The sequence below is a fragment of the Gamsiella multidivaricata genome, assembly GCF_025024155.1.
Source record: "Gamsiella multidivaricata strain RSA 2152 chromosome Unknown BC939scaffold_64, whole genome shotgun sequence".
NCBI lineage: Eukaryota > Fungi > Mortierellomycota > Mortierellomycetes > Mortierellales > Mortierellaceae > Gamsiella > Gamsiella multidivaricata.
This window is the reverse complement of record NW_026251772.1, coordinates 172,593-185,419: the sequence shown is the minus strand read 5'-3', so window position 1 is coordinate 185,419 and position 12,827 is coordinate 172,593. Positions and strand designations below refer to the sequence as shown.

General features: G+C 48.9%; 3 protein-coding genes across 3 annotated transcripts; 2 read left to right on the top strand and 1 right to left on the bottom strand.

Annotated features, from left to right (window-relative positions):
* Nucleotides 1-16: 16 nt before the first annotated feature.
* Nucleotides 17-1,372, bottom strand: BC939DRAFT_531504 (uncharacterized protein). The gene is made up of 2 exons (XM_051561615.1): nucleotides 1,156-1,372; nucleotides 17-1,042 (listed from the first exon to the last, which is right to left on the bottom strand). Exons 1-2 carry the CDS (start codon nucleotides 1,348-1,350, stop codon nucleotides 110-112), a joined length of 1,128 nt encoding a protein of 375 aa, XP_051409089.1. The 5' UTR covers nucleotides 1,351-1,372; the 3' UTR covers nucleotides 17-109.
* A 562-nt stretch (nucleotides 1,373-1,934) lies between these two features.
* Nucleotides 1,935-3,177, top strand: BC939DRAFT_400658 (60Kd inner membrane protein-domain-containing protein; the record flags this gene model as incomplete). The annotated part of the gene is made up of 2 exons (XM_051552558.1): nucleotides 1,935-2,789; nucleotides 2,902-3,177. The coding sequence occupies 2 exons, from the start codon at nucleotides 1,935-1,937 to the stop codon at nucleotides 3,175-3,177; spliced, it is 1,131 nt and encodes a 376-aa protein (XP_051409088.1).
* Nucleotides 3,178-8,386: 5,209 nt separating this feature from the next.
* BC939DRAFT_400665 (uncharacterized protein) lies at nucleotides 8,387-9,198 on the top strand (the record flags this gene model as incomplete). The annotated part of the gene is made up of 2 exons (XM_051552559.1): nucleotides 8,387-8,721; nucleotides 8,811-9,198. Coding segments are annotated over 2 exons (723 nt in total), but the record flags the coding sequence as incomplete, so codon positions are not given.
* Between the last annotated feature and the right edge of the window lie 3,629 nt (nucleotides 9,199-12,827).

The following is a 12,827-nucleotide window of genomic DNA, read 5'->3' as shown; positions in this document are numbered from 1 at the left end:
ATGCAAATTATAAGTTCGCGTGTTGGAGATGCTTGGTATGATAATATACAGTGGCTGTGTGTCTATGGTCGAGCATATGGACGTCTAGAATATGCAGGTGGCCTTGGCGTTACACATCCTTGGACTTTCTAGACTTTTTTGCGGATCGCGATTCATCGTCTTCAGCGCTGCGCTTCTTAGGGAGTTTCTCCTCTCCTTTATCCTTCTTCTCCTTCTTGCTCTTCTTCTCCATGACATCGGCTTTCTTTTCTTTCTTGTCGTTTTTGTCCTTCTCTTTCTTTTCCTTCTTCTCCTTGATCTTCTTGTCCTTTTTGTCCTTCTTCTCCTTCTTCAATGCCTTATCCTTCTTCGTTTTCTTCTCTTTTTTCGTCTTCTTCTCCTTGGCCTCCTTCTTGACCGACTTGACCTTCTTTTCTTTCTTTTCCTCCGAACTCGAAATGCTCATGGCCTTTGTAGAGCCATTGTCCAGCAGCAGCTCCTTCATGACTCGCCCAATCTTCCCAGGCTGCTCACCTCTCGCGCCCTTCCTGGCCGTTCTGCCCTCACAGGCCGCAAACAGCTCCTTGTCGGTCACCTTGATCGTATAGTCTTTATATTCGTCAGCCTCCGCTGCCTTCAGAGCGTCGTATTCGCCTGCTCTGGCCACGAAGCTGTTAGCACTGCCCGTGAAATCCTGATTTCTCCTCTTTGCATCTTCAGCTGCTGCACTACTAGCAGACGCCTTGACGAAGCCAAACAGCCACGAAGGTCCCGATTTTGCAATTGGGGCTGGCTTCTCATCGTCGTCCGCGTATTCGTCCCGAGGGGTCATGCTGCCCATGGTCGGTGAAGGGGTTTCTGGCAAAGACAGCGTAGCTTGAGAAGGCCCTGCAGGCCTTGATGTCGAGATGATGCCCATACGAGAGACCTGAATGCCTGATGCTCCTTGCTTCTCGACCTTGACTTCACCAGACTCGTCCTTGTTCACTTGAATGTTGGATGCTGACTTATTGAAGACATGATCCCACCAGGCAAAATCCCACTTGTCCAGCTTGCCACCCAACTGTAATTGAAAGATATCAATTGGATGTGATATTCAATTAGTTGCCACGATGCTTTTCATGGTCTCCATTTGTGTCAATGTCCGAGAAAACTGAAGTGATACCAGTAACTTACACCCTTGGTGTCATTCTTTTTGACGACAGAGATGCTCTTCTTGATTCCGTCCCTGTTCTTTCCGAGACCATCACCATTCTTCCATCCAAATTTGGCAAGCTGCTTTTCTGCGAAGGACATGACGGGTGCGTATGGTGACTGAGGGTGAGGATGAAGTATGAGAGTTGTGAGTTGATTGGGGTACCCTGAATGCATGGTCCACAAAAAAAAAAAAAAAAACCTGCCTACACGTGAGACATTATTTACAAACACGTTGAATCAACAGGAGCAGTCCCTGAATTTCCACTTTGGGTACACCTTACCTCGGAAATAACCATTTGATCTTCTCGTCCTCCGCTCTCTCGCATCCTCCTCGACCAAAGCCAACGATGCTCCGATTCAGCAGCCGTGCCCAGCCAGCCTTGTAAGCTTGAGGCCAACTGTTATCTTTTTGATTGCGCCTTACCAGTTTTAAATTTGGAACTAACTGTATATTTACTGTGTGTTGCTATGCGTGCCTGGTTCTTTGCCTTTCCAGGTCGGCCGTTGCCAGACAAGTAAGTCACATAGATATCATGGACTCATGCCCATATGCTTTACAACGGGACGTGTATTAGCGCATGCGTGTGGTTTCGCTGTCGAAATTGTTGTCCGGGGACTGACCATTGTAACGATACTATTTGAATTTCGGTCTGTAGTATGCCTTCCGCGCCAACAGCGTGAGACCACACGGAGTTGTTCGTTCAACTGTCACTAAGCAGATGTTGACTCCAGCCTTGGGCGCAGGATTCTACCGTCATATGTCAACAGAGACCTCGAAAGCAGCATTCATCGATCCCACCGCCATTGCTGCCGCTTCATCGGACGATTCGAAGGCTCACGTCGTTGCCCCTGCCGGCGACTCAGTTTTCCCTTCGGCAGCAGAGGTCATCGAGAATATTACTGAAGGGTCGGTTGCCACTACTACTGCCACTACCTCGTCCGCCATCTCCGAGGTTGCAGCTCAGAACGCGGAGGCCATTGGACAGGTTGCGATGAAGTACGGTGATCTCAAGGCTATGGGGTTGGTTCATTTTACGCCTGTCGGAGGACTGGAGACGGTATTGGAAGCAATTCACATTTCGACTGGATTGCCCTGGTGGGGGACGATTGTGGCAACGACGATCATCATCCGTACTGCCTTGGTGCCCTTTATTGTCAAACTACAAGGAAACACCGCCCGCTTGCACAATGTCAAGCCTCAATTGGAGCGCTTGACCGAAAACATGAAGTTGGCCAAGGAGAGCAACGACACTGCAGCATTGGCCCGTTTTTCTGCCCAAACACAGGAACTCTTCGCCAAAAATGACTGCAATCCCTTGAAGTCGTTGATGTTGCCCTTGATACAGGCGCCCGTCATGATTTCTTTCTACTTGGCTCTCAGAGATATGGCCTATCTGCCCGTGCCACAGTTCAAGGAAGGCGGCACGCTTTGGTTCACGGACTTGACAATTGCTGATCCTACTTATGCCCTGCCCGTGGCCTCGTCTCTGGGTTTCTTGGCTATTATGGAGTTGGGAAGCGAGGCCGGCGGTGTTGCCCAGCCCAAGAATATCAAGAATTTTATGCGTTTCATGGCTGTCGCCATGGTCCCCTTGACCATGAACTTCCCCTCTGTAAGTCATTGGTCGATGAGTGTCAGTGATCATTATGTTAGCTCCCGAAAACGCGATTCATCGATTCTAATAGTTTATGTCTTTGCTCTGTCTTTGCTCTGTCAACACATAGGCTATCTTTGTATACTGGTTGACGTCAAACATATTCACAGCGGGTCAGATCATGTTCTTTAAGGTGCCAGCTGTCCGCCAGCTCTTCAACATTCCTCAGCTGATCAACCATCCCAAGCCCAAAGTCACTGGGAAGCAGCCTGGGTTCATGGAGTCATTCAAGGCTTCATACGAAGGCGGATTAGCAGCAAAACAAAAAGAGGTTACCCTTGTCAAGGAACGCGAGAACAAGCTGGCAGCACAGAAGCTGCGTCGCCAGAACCGTAAGAGGATTTAAGGGCAACGCAGCCGCTTAGATCTTTTTTTTTTTTTTCATTTTCTCTTGTTGCTTGTTCTTGTTGTTTTACTATTTTTGATCCAGCATGCCATTATTATAGATCTTCCTACGCCACTCACTACCATTATCATCATGTTACAATAAAATCGAGCGTGCGGATACAGCCTACTGGACATACCGAGCTCACTTACATGCCACTGTGGAATGTGGGTTGCTTTAAAGTGAAGTTTCGTTCGGATTTATGTACTTTAGGTTAGGTAAAGTCGCGTCGATTCCTTGCCGCTGCTACGGAGGAAAGGAGATAAAAAGTACGTACGAAGTACATACGCCCTATTCAAGCAACACTTCCTCATGGGATGAGCTTCGGCTCCTTCCAAGTCCGCCTCATCGATGAGATCGACGCTCTTTAAGATGCATAATGAATATACCTACAACGTCTTGTTTCAAAGGCCCACTAATTACTGGAACCGGGTTGGCGCGCTAGTTGATTACCTCAAGCACGCTATTCTAGGGTCCACCTTTCAAGCACACGCACAAAAAAAAAGGAGGGATATTAATAATGCTCAAAGCGAAACCGAATTCCCACAATGATTCTTACAAAGGAGCATTTCCCTCTCGCATATTTTTATGTTATTTGGCAATGGCAATATATACGTGTCACATCGCGGAAAAAGATGCATGGCAGACAGGCGCCAGGGCAATGGAACACTGGTACATGGAGGGTAAAAATGAAAATCTAGGTACACGATGGACAAGGGTTTTTTGCGACCAAGAAAGACGAACCGAAGACAAGCTCTCAACCTCATTTATTTAGGGTTTAGGGCTGCATAACCTACATCTATATGGTTATGTAGACTATTCATAACAGCTTACGGGAGTATTCATCTCAATGCATGTTGCATAATTATGGAGTGTTGGTGTTTGTTTGTCCGCATGGCATCGCTCTGTTTACATCTATCCAACCCCAGCCAGCATAAGCAGCAGAAAAAGAAGAGATTTACACCTCTACAACTGGTGATTTGTTTTTTTGTCAGCTTGTGTCCATCTATTTGTCCAACCATGGCCATCCATTGTTGCACCAACCAAAGAGCAATAAAAATTGCATTTCTGTATGAATGTGTTTAGCGCACCACAAAAGAACTGATTGAAGATGGTGAGTTGGGTGGAGGTGAGAGGGGGGAAGGAAACGAGGGCATTTTCAGTGGGGCACGTATGAGTATGTAATTTTTCTTACGAACGTACTACAAGGGGCTATCTGGCGTAAGAGAGATACATGCTACGAAATGCCTTCGAATGCATTAGGTAAATTGTAGCATGGTTTGGCGCCAAATTCGATTCAGCTGTTGTGTGAGCGACTATTCTTGAATAGTTTACAGTAGGATAGCTTTGTTTTGTGAGTTCCAGGAGTTCCCTCAACACATGCAAAGTACTGATGAAAGAGAGACAGAAGGCAATAGCAACGGCAATGGCAATGGTGATGGTGATGGTGGTGGTGAAGAAAAAGGAGGGCCATAAAGTACTCCTACTCACCACTGTCTAGTGTTGTTTTCCAGTTTTTTAGTTGCAGCTGAACTATAATTTTCTCCGGAGGAGAATGAAGCCCAAAAGTAAACCCAAACCTCTTCTGGATCCCGGGCAGCCTTTGTTTATGAGGTTGCCAATGGTCTCTTTCATCTTTCTCCTCTGCCGACACCACCGCCCACGAGCCCCCTTCCCACTGCCCCCCATTGCATCCTTCTTTCCCTTCTCCATATCTTACCATCATCACCACCGTCATTTCTTACGCCCCTCTCCCCATCTATCGCTTTCTCTCCCTCCCTCCCTCCCTCCCTCCCTCCCTCCCTCCTCCCTTCTCTCTCGCGCAGCATTCTCTCCCCCCTTGCACTTTGTACGCGCCCGCGACAGTTGTGTGTCTGTGGTCTTCTTTCTCTTTCTATCCTGTCCATTTATTTCTCCTTTTGCCTTCGCAGAGGTTGAGCTGTCTCCTCCTCGTCTTTCCTTTACCTCATCCCTAACGCCCCATTCCTCATTCGTCTTCCGAAGCATCGCCATCTTTCTCCCTCCCTCTCTCTTTCTCTTACTCCCTCTCACTCATTCATCTTCGTGCCCCTGTTTGTCACCTTCAAGCTACATATGTGCACGGTGGAAACCATACAGGAGACACTCCCCACCCAGCACATCATTCTACAGTAGACAATGCGCCCAGAAGACAACCAGCATCATCACCAGGATTCTTCTTTCTCAGCTTCGCCCTGATTTTTCTTTTCTCATCAGTCTGGAACCTATCCAACCAAGTGCCTCCTATCTTATACCCTTCCCTGAATTTTTTTTACCCCTGTTGGTTACTTTGATACATACAACACAGCTCTTTTGCTGGCCAATCCGTTTGCTCGCTCAATATTCTTTTTTTTTCAATTGATCGCGTTGCTCATTAACCAAACCACTGCACGACTTGGGCTAGACTGGTTATAAATAATAATCCACAGGGGGTATTTTTCTGCTTGGAGTTAATATTATTCTGAGCACACATTCAGTCTATCAATCCTTCAGTTCTATCCCTACCACTGAATTTTCTTGCTGCTCACTCAGAGACAGTTGCTCTCACGCTCCAACCGTCTTTGCTCTCTTCACTTCGTTTTCTTCATCCCCATCTCTTCCCGACCTTCTACTTCCTCCCGTTTCGGTCCGCTAAGACATTCGTACACAAAACACTCCATCTACCATGTTTTCCCTAAAGAAGAAAAAGACGAGGGGCGTCCGAGCTGCTGGTTATCAAGATCCTGTCACCGAGATCCTCAGTGACAGTGAAGAGCCCTTCGAATGGCTGGAGCAGCACCACAAAAAGACTCTGAACAAAAGCCAGCTCCACGTCAACAACAACAGCCATACCATTGCTACTATCATCAACGGCCACAACACACATAATACCTACAACAACAACATCAACCAGATTATCGACTATCCCATGAGCGGCGACGAATCCGACAACTACAACAACCAAATGGAGAGCCTTCGATCTCAATTCTACACTTCGGACCCTCAGAAACGGACAAAGGAATATCATATCGAACAAGGAGTTCAGGCCATTGAGCTTCTTAAGGTCGCCTCAGGGCCCAATGGATGGAAGAAGGTTGACAAGCATAAATCAGGCTGCACTGTATTTCAATCCACAGGTCCTACAACGATACCCACTTCACAAGTCGAAAGTAGATATCCTGCATTTAAGGGAGAGCACATTATCCGAGGATACAAGGCCCAGGATGTGTTCGCAATTATTAGTGTCAGGAAGCTGTGGGAGTAAGTCCTATTTTTTATGCATGAATCGCGTACATTTAATTGGAAGAGAGAGACGCGACGACTGCAAGGCGCTGTCGGCAGTGATGTTGCACAAATTAATGAGATGGGGGTTCCAATGGACACCCTCGTTTTTCGGCTGCTGCTGCTTTTGGATGCTTGCCTTGTGATCACTGGTAAAGGAACAACGAACAACCCTAACCGTTGTCGTCGCCTCATTCTCTATCTAACTTTTTTAGTGACTGGTACGATGAACTCAGCTGTGTTGAGACCTACGACGAAGCAACGATGCTCATGTATATGGTCATGAAGAGCACACTGTCAGCAAAGTAAGCACTCTGAATTTCTCTTTGCCTTCCCCTTCTCTGCTCCATTCCTCCCTCCTAACCGCAAAAAATCACCTTCCCCAACCTCCAGGATGCGTGACCTTGCCTTTGTAGAACGGACAGTAACCGAGAAGGATGGAACGATATACTCTGCAGCCTGCTCTGTCGAGTCCACCAAGGTCCCTACGGTCTCGGGCAAAGTCAGGGCAGCAATCTTCCTCGCTGGATGGATCATTCAGCCTCTTCCTTCAAACCCTCCGATCACAAAAATCACTTATGTGATCCATACAGACCTTTTGAGCAGGCTACCAAAGTTCATTGCAAGGCGGTCCCTGGCCAAACGTGCCATGGCCATCGTCACGATCGAGACGTACCTCAGGAAGAATAGCACTCCCACATTGACCGCAAGCAGCGCGCAATCCCACAACCGCAAGCGCAGTCTGAGTGAGCCAGCCAAACCAGAGCTTTTCCTGCTGCCACCAGAATCGGACGACGATGAGCCGTCAGAGTCCTCATTCCTGGCCCCACTTGGTCCCTTTAAGTCAAGACACGATCTCCATATCATGGATGATAGTGCAGTGGAATCCGCAGATGATGAACCAAATTCCAGGCGGGAGAGAAAGCAATCCTCTAAGCCGCAGAGTTCAGTAAAGACCAAAGCACCAGCGACGGGCAACACTTTCGCCACAGAAAAGGTGCTGTTCAACCAAGAATTCATGGAGAGTAACTCGTTTTTGCAGAACTCATCACTTTTTGGGGAGTCATTATCGCTGTTTGATAAGGACACCGCATTTGATGGATCGCAGAAAAAGAAGGACGAGTCCTCAGTCGCATCTGCCGTGAACTCTCGTGTGCAACCATCCGTCTTGAAGCAGCAGATCCAGGAACGACCGAGGGAACGTGCGCCAGAGAAATCGCTTGAGAGGGCCCGTGCTCATTCCAATGCCTCCAGGACATTCATTCATGAGCCCGATACCAGAAAGTCAACAAACAATAAGCGTATCTCTATCCCAGTAGTGGCACCAAAGTCCGAGGCGAGGATGAAGAGCTTTTCCGGAAACGGCAGTAATAATGATAGCAGCAATCAGCTCTCCGTACCAGACTCAACAGCATCGACAGGCATGATTTCCCCGACCACTCCACCACTCACCCCACCTGCATCCATCAATGACAAGGACGGTACCTCAGATTCCGATGCAGCACAGACGCCGGAAGTCAAGGTCGTACCGCGCATGCCAAAGATATTACAAAAACCTGTCGAATTGTCGCCATCGTTGCAATCATCGTCATCATCGCCATCATCGCCATCGTCGCCGGCTTCGGGCTCCCTGGCCATGTCCTCTTTTGCCATGAAGTCTCCCTCGGCCATGATGGAGGCGCGTCGCCACAGCGCTCTGATTGGTCGCTCCACAGGTTTTGTACCACGACACAGCCACGCCGTGCCCATTCGCGGCAATCCTAACGTGTCATTACAGTCCTTGACTCGCCCCTCCGGACCCAATGGTACAATGACGACGACCATGAAGCGTCACTCAACTGCACCCAGTCTTGATTCGAGCCGGTCCTCGCTCAACTTCTTTACGCCCGTGATGGTCTTGCCTCACAGACATTCAGAGACTGCACGCAAGGCCCTGGCGATGTTCAAGGTCCTAGCATCTAGTCCAGAGGATCGCTGGAGAGCCATCTCGAGTGAGAACGGTTTCAAGAGCTACTCTCGCGTCATTTCTGGAGCTGGTTTGCCCATGCTTCGAGGTGAAGGAACCATTACCGGTGGATGGACTGTCGAGCAAATCAATGCAGTGATCGAATCGTCTGGGTGCCGACAGATTTGGGACGAGCGGTTTGAGAACATGTCGATCGCAGAGACCTTCAATCATAACGAGTATTTGTTCCATGTCACTCTTCGTGGCGTTGGTTCTTTGACGTAAGTTGCAATATTGCCATTATACTTCCTGCACGCGTAGCATCTATTCTCGTAGGTTTACTAACGTGTCCTAATTATATATGCTATAGTGGTCGCGATCTTGCGGGAGTCACCATGATTGACAGGGATCCTCAGACATCAGCCCTTTACAACGTGTCGACCTCTGTTCTTGATCCCACCATCCCTGAGGATCCTGGTCGCATTCGTGCTATGCTCGAGCTTTCAGGTTGGTCGCTTCGCCCCACTTTCGACGGCCAAGGCAACACCGTTTCCGTGAACGTCACTTTCGTGGTCCAGATTGACATTCGAGGAAACTTGCCATCTTCCGTGGTCAAGTCCATGACTGCGAGCATGACCTCAGCTGTCTCTCGACTGAACCAGTTCATTAACAAGTCTGGCTATCCACCCTTCGCCTCCCATATCTCTGGTACGAGATTGCTGGACACCTTTGACCCCAAGGTCGGCCTCTACGAACTCTGTTACAAGGCTGCTCCTGGCTGGACCGAGGTCCGTATTGGACGCAAGGTTTACAAGGAGGGATACGATTTCTTCATCAAGCCCGATGATCCCTCTGTCAGGGTTGAGATGGCACCTGACTTTGGAGGTGTCCGTGTCTGGACGACATTGGACCATGAAGGTCAGAGCATCATCGCCCAAGTTTCGAGGAAGGGGCAGAACCTGATCAAATCCGAGCCAATGGAGGAGCAAAAGCAGGAAGCCGAGGCCGCTGCTGCTGCTCTTACTGCTGCTGAGAATAGCCGCTCCAAGAACGATAGCGTAAGGCATAGCGATATTGATCCCGATATGAAGCAATCAATCGTTGGCCGTACGAGAAGAAGTGCCAGCAATGCGACCCCAAGCAGTACACAAGGAAACGCCTTTAGTTCATCCTCCTCGGTCCGGCCAGACTCGCAGGCATCCGTTGCGTCCAAGGCCTCGCAGAGTTCTGACAGAAGCCGGTCTCGAGGCCGCACACCTCGCAGTATCGTGACCCTGCCCGCAGGCACACCTCCCCCGCCCTTGCCACGTCGTTCGAGCTCCTTGAGCAGATACTCGATCCCGATCTCGCCATATCTCGCTCCTATCGATGCGCCACCATTGCCCGCCAACATGTCCGCTAGCATTGCAAGCGCCACGGAGATGAGCCCCAGGCCCATCTCTATTCCAGAGTCCCCACTGGGGAGCCCAACGCTGGGGTTCTTCCATATCCCACATGCGCCTGTTGTTACTCCAGTGCTCATGGCTTCTCCAACGGAGATGAGACCTCCACATTCAGCTGTGCCTTTTGCGGCCCCAATGGAGAGTATTACGACCGTGCTTTCGGGAGGCAACCCCACTTCGCCCGTCAAGGATGCTGCACCCGAGAGCAGCCTGAGTATTGTCGCAATTGCGATCGCACCTGAGACCGAGACAGTATCGGTGACGACCACCGAAAAGCCGGAGCCTGCACCAGCAACTGCACTAGTGTCACCCAAGGAAGCAAAGGCGGACGAAGCTACTTCTTTGCTGCTGAGTTCCCAGGCATCACCGGCAGCGACTCCGGTGCCCTCACCCATGATGCCCACATTCGCTCCCCGAGACTCCTCGTCGTCTGCGACCACCCCCCCCTCGCCAACAGCGTCTTCCCCCACAACAACATCATCAGTATCCACACCGGCATCAGTGTCTACAACGACGTTCCAACCAACTAGCCGTCTGAAGAACAGTACCTCGTCCTTGTCTCTTGGTGGAGTCAAGCGCCGCGAGAACCGTGTGACGTTCTCGTTGGACACGATTGACAAGTCCTCTTCGTCTAGCCCACTGGACACTCTTGCGATGATGAACCAGAACTCTGGCAGAAGCACCAACGCTAACATGGTCAAGGAGCATAATGTCCAAATTGTGTCAGCACAGCATCATCAGACAGTGGTTGTTGAGGAAGCACTGAGCTCTTCGGAGTATGAGAGCGACGAGGCCGAGTTTGTTGAAGCTCGTGATGAGTTGTCGGAGGATGAGATGGAGCTGGCGCTGGTGTTGACAAGTGCGAGCTCCTTGCTCTCCGCCTCATTTCCATCTTCTGCTTCTAATGAGAGAGCTTCGCCCGTGTCAATCAAGAATAGAGAGCAGAAACCGAAGGAAGAAGAGATGGTGGGTGCGTCGCTGAAGGCTGCGGGGCATGGACTGAAGACACTAACGACGGGTTCGCCGGCGCAAGTCAAGATCGCGATCGTGTTTTTGCTGCTGGTTTACTACGCTAGTCGTCTGGCATCGTTTTTTGCATAGAGACATCCACCACAAAACATAATTTAGTTAATTAATAATAATGTAAATCGTTCGTGCTTCTTTACGGAACGCGTTCATTTTGTTCACTGTAATGGCCCAAGAGCGTCCTCAAATTTTCAATATGAGGTTGTTGCCATGTGTGAGCAATGGATACGGCTGCTTCTTTATGGTTCTTTCGATGCGGCATAGATGGCCGTCTTCGTACTCTTAACCTTTTCCATCTACTCGATCAAGTCTAAAGTGCTGATTGTGGGCATTTGCAGGAGTACATCATTTACTTCGCAGGATCCTTATTCGAGCTATCTATTCTTTTTCGTGACTGAAGGTTATTTCTGTCTATCTCTAAACACAGGAAGGGACTCTGCCCAATGCTATGCAGATGCAGGCCAAGAATTAGGGGGCCTAAGAGCGAGGGGTAATGCTAGCACCTATTTAGTAGCTGAACGTCGGATTCATCAACGGAAACCAAGAATAGCGAGGCACAACGCTCTACCCATGCAAATCTCCTCCACTGCTCTACCCATGCAAATCTCTTTCACTGCTCAGATACCAAGTACCTCTTCATCATCAAAGAAAATGCGAGCCAGGACAGGATGGCGATCTTTCGATGTGTGTTTTATGTTCTGTAAAGGAAGCAGCTGTCTTTCCCAGCAGATTTGTACTTTGTTACAAAGCATAATCCAGAGTCTTGATCCACTTTCTTTCAACTTAAATCGCCATTCTCAAAAGAAACGGTGGGAAATTGTATCTCGCAAGCTAGGGCGACAAACTCGCTCTTTTGATTCTAGTGCGAGGAAGAGCAGCATCCGTCCTTTTGGGGCCTAGAAGTTGTGTTGATAATTTAGCCATTGAAAGTTTGGATGCATTCATGGAGGAAAAGCATAGCTGGCTGCGGCCAATGCACGCCCTCTTTCATGGCCAATCCGAGTAGAAGTGCTGTTCACTATCGAGCAAATGGTTTGGGTGTTGAAAATCATTCCTCTTGCAGGCAATTTCTCTTGCACACGGGGACACGACGGCGGTGGTTTTGGGTGAATCAAATGGCTGGAAAAATACGGCCGAGCTCATGTTTATTCGCAGCTTTTGCTCGCAATTCTATTCGTTCGAGCATATGTGTTTTTTGTTGCCAGTCTTTGCGACAATCAATCGATCCTCGTTCCTGAACCTGGGAGGGGTTTCATAGGTCGACTTCTGTTTGCTTGACCAATTCTGAAGAAGATTGCAGTCATCAAGACCTTGGGCGTCATATCAAAGCAGAGGTATAAAAAAATAGTACCTGAACGCAGTTACACATCTAGACCAAGCAGGACATATGGAGGCTTGAAGATGTCATAAAATTGAAGCGATATAGCAGGATAGCCATTGACGTGCATGCGTTCTTTAGGGCCACCTTTGCATGCAAGGTCACTCGCCTGCGCTCTTTTACGCAGCCAATGACAGTGTCCCCGTAGTTGGATAAGGGATGTATTCATGGATGGATTCAACCTGTACAACTCTCTGCAAATTGCGAGCGAGTGTTGTTGATGCAACAAACAAATGCAACACAGTATTAAAGTACTTCAAGGCGCATGCAAATCGAGTATACATTAATCGGCGCCTCTCCCTTTCCCCTTCCTTCGTCTCATTTCGTCCGCAACCCCACTTATCCATGAGGTGCAGAACCTCTTTAATGTCTTCGAGAATAACAATCAAGGCATAGCCGCAGGTTGGTTTATAGTATTTAGCTCAAGTATCAAATAATTATGTTTAGTCGTGCTTGCCCCGAGTTGTAAGAGAGTGAGTAATAATTCCTGTGCTGCTCACTGAATGTGTGGTGTGTTTGAACAAGCTGTCAACTGCACTAT

Excerpts from the sequence above, each read along its gene's own strand:
- BC939DRAFT_531504 (XM_051561615.1), bottom strand. The coding sequence starts at position 1,350 with ATGCATTCAGGGTACCCCAATCAACTCACAACTCTCATACTTCATCCT. Across the intron at positions 1,043-1,155 it reads AAAAGAATGACACCAAGGGT|TTGGGTGGCAAGCTGGACAA; the intron begins GTAAGTTACTGG and ends TTTCAATTACAG.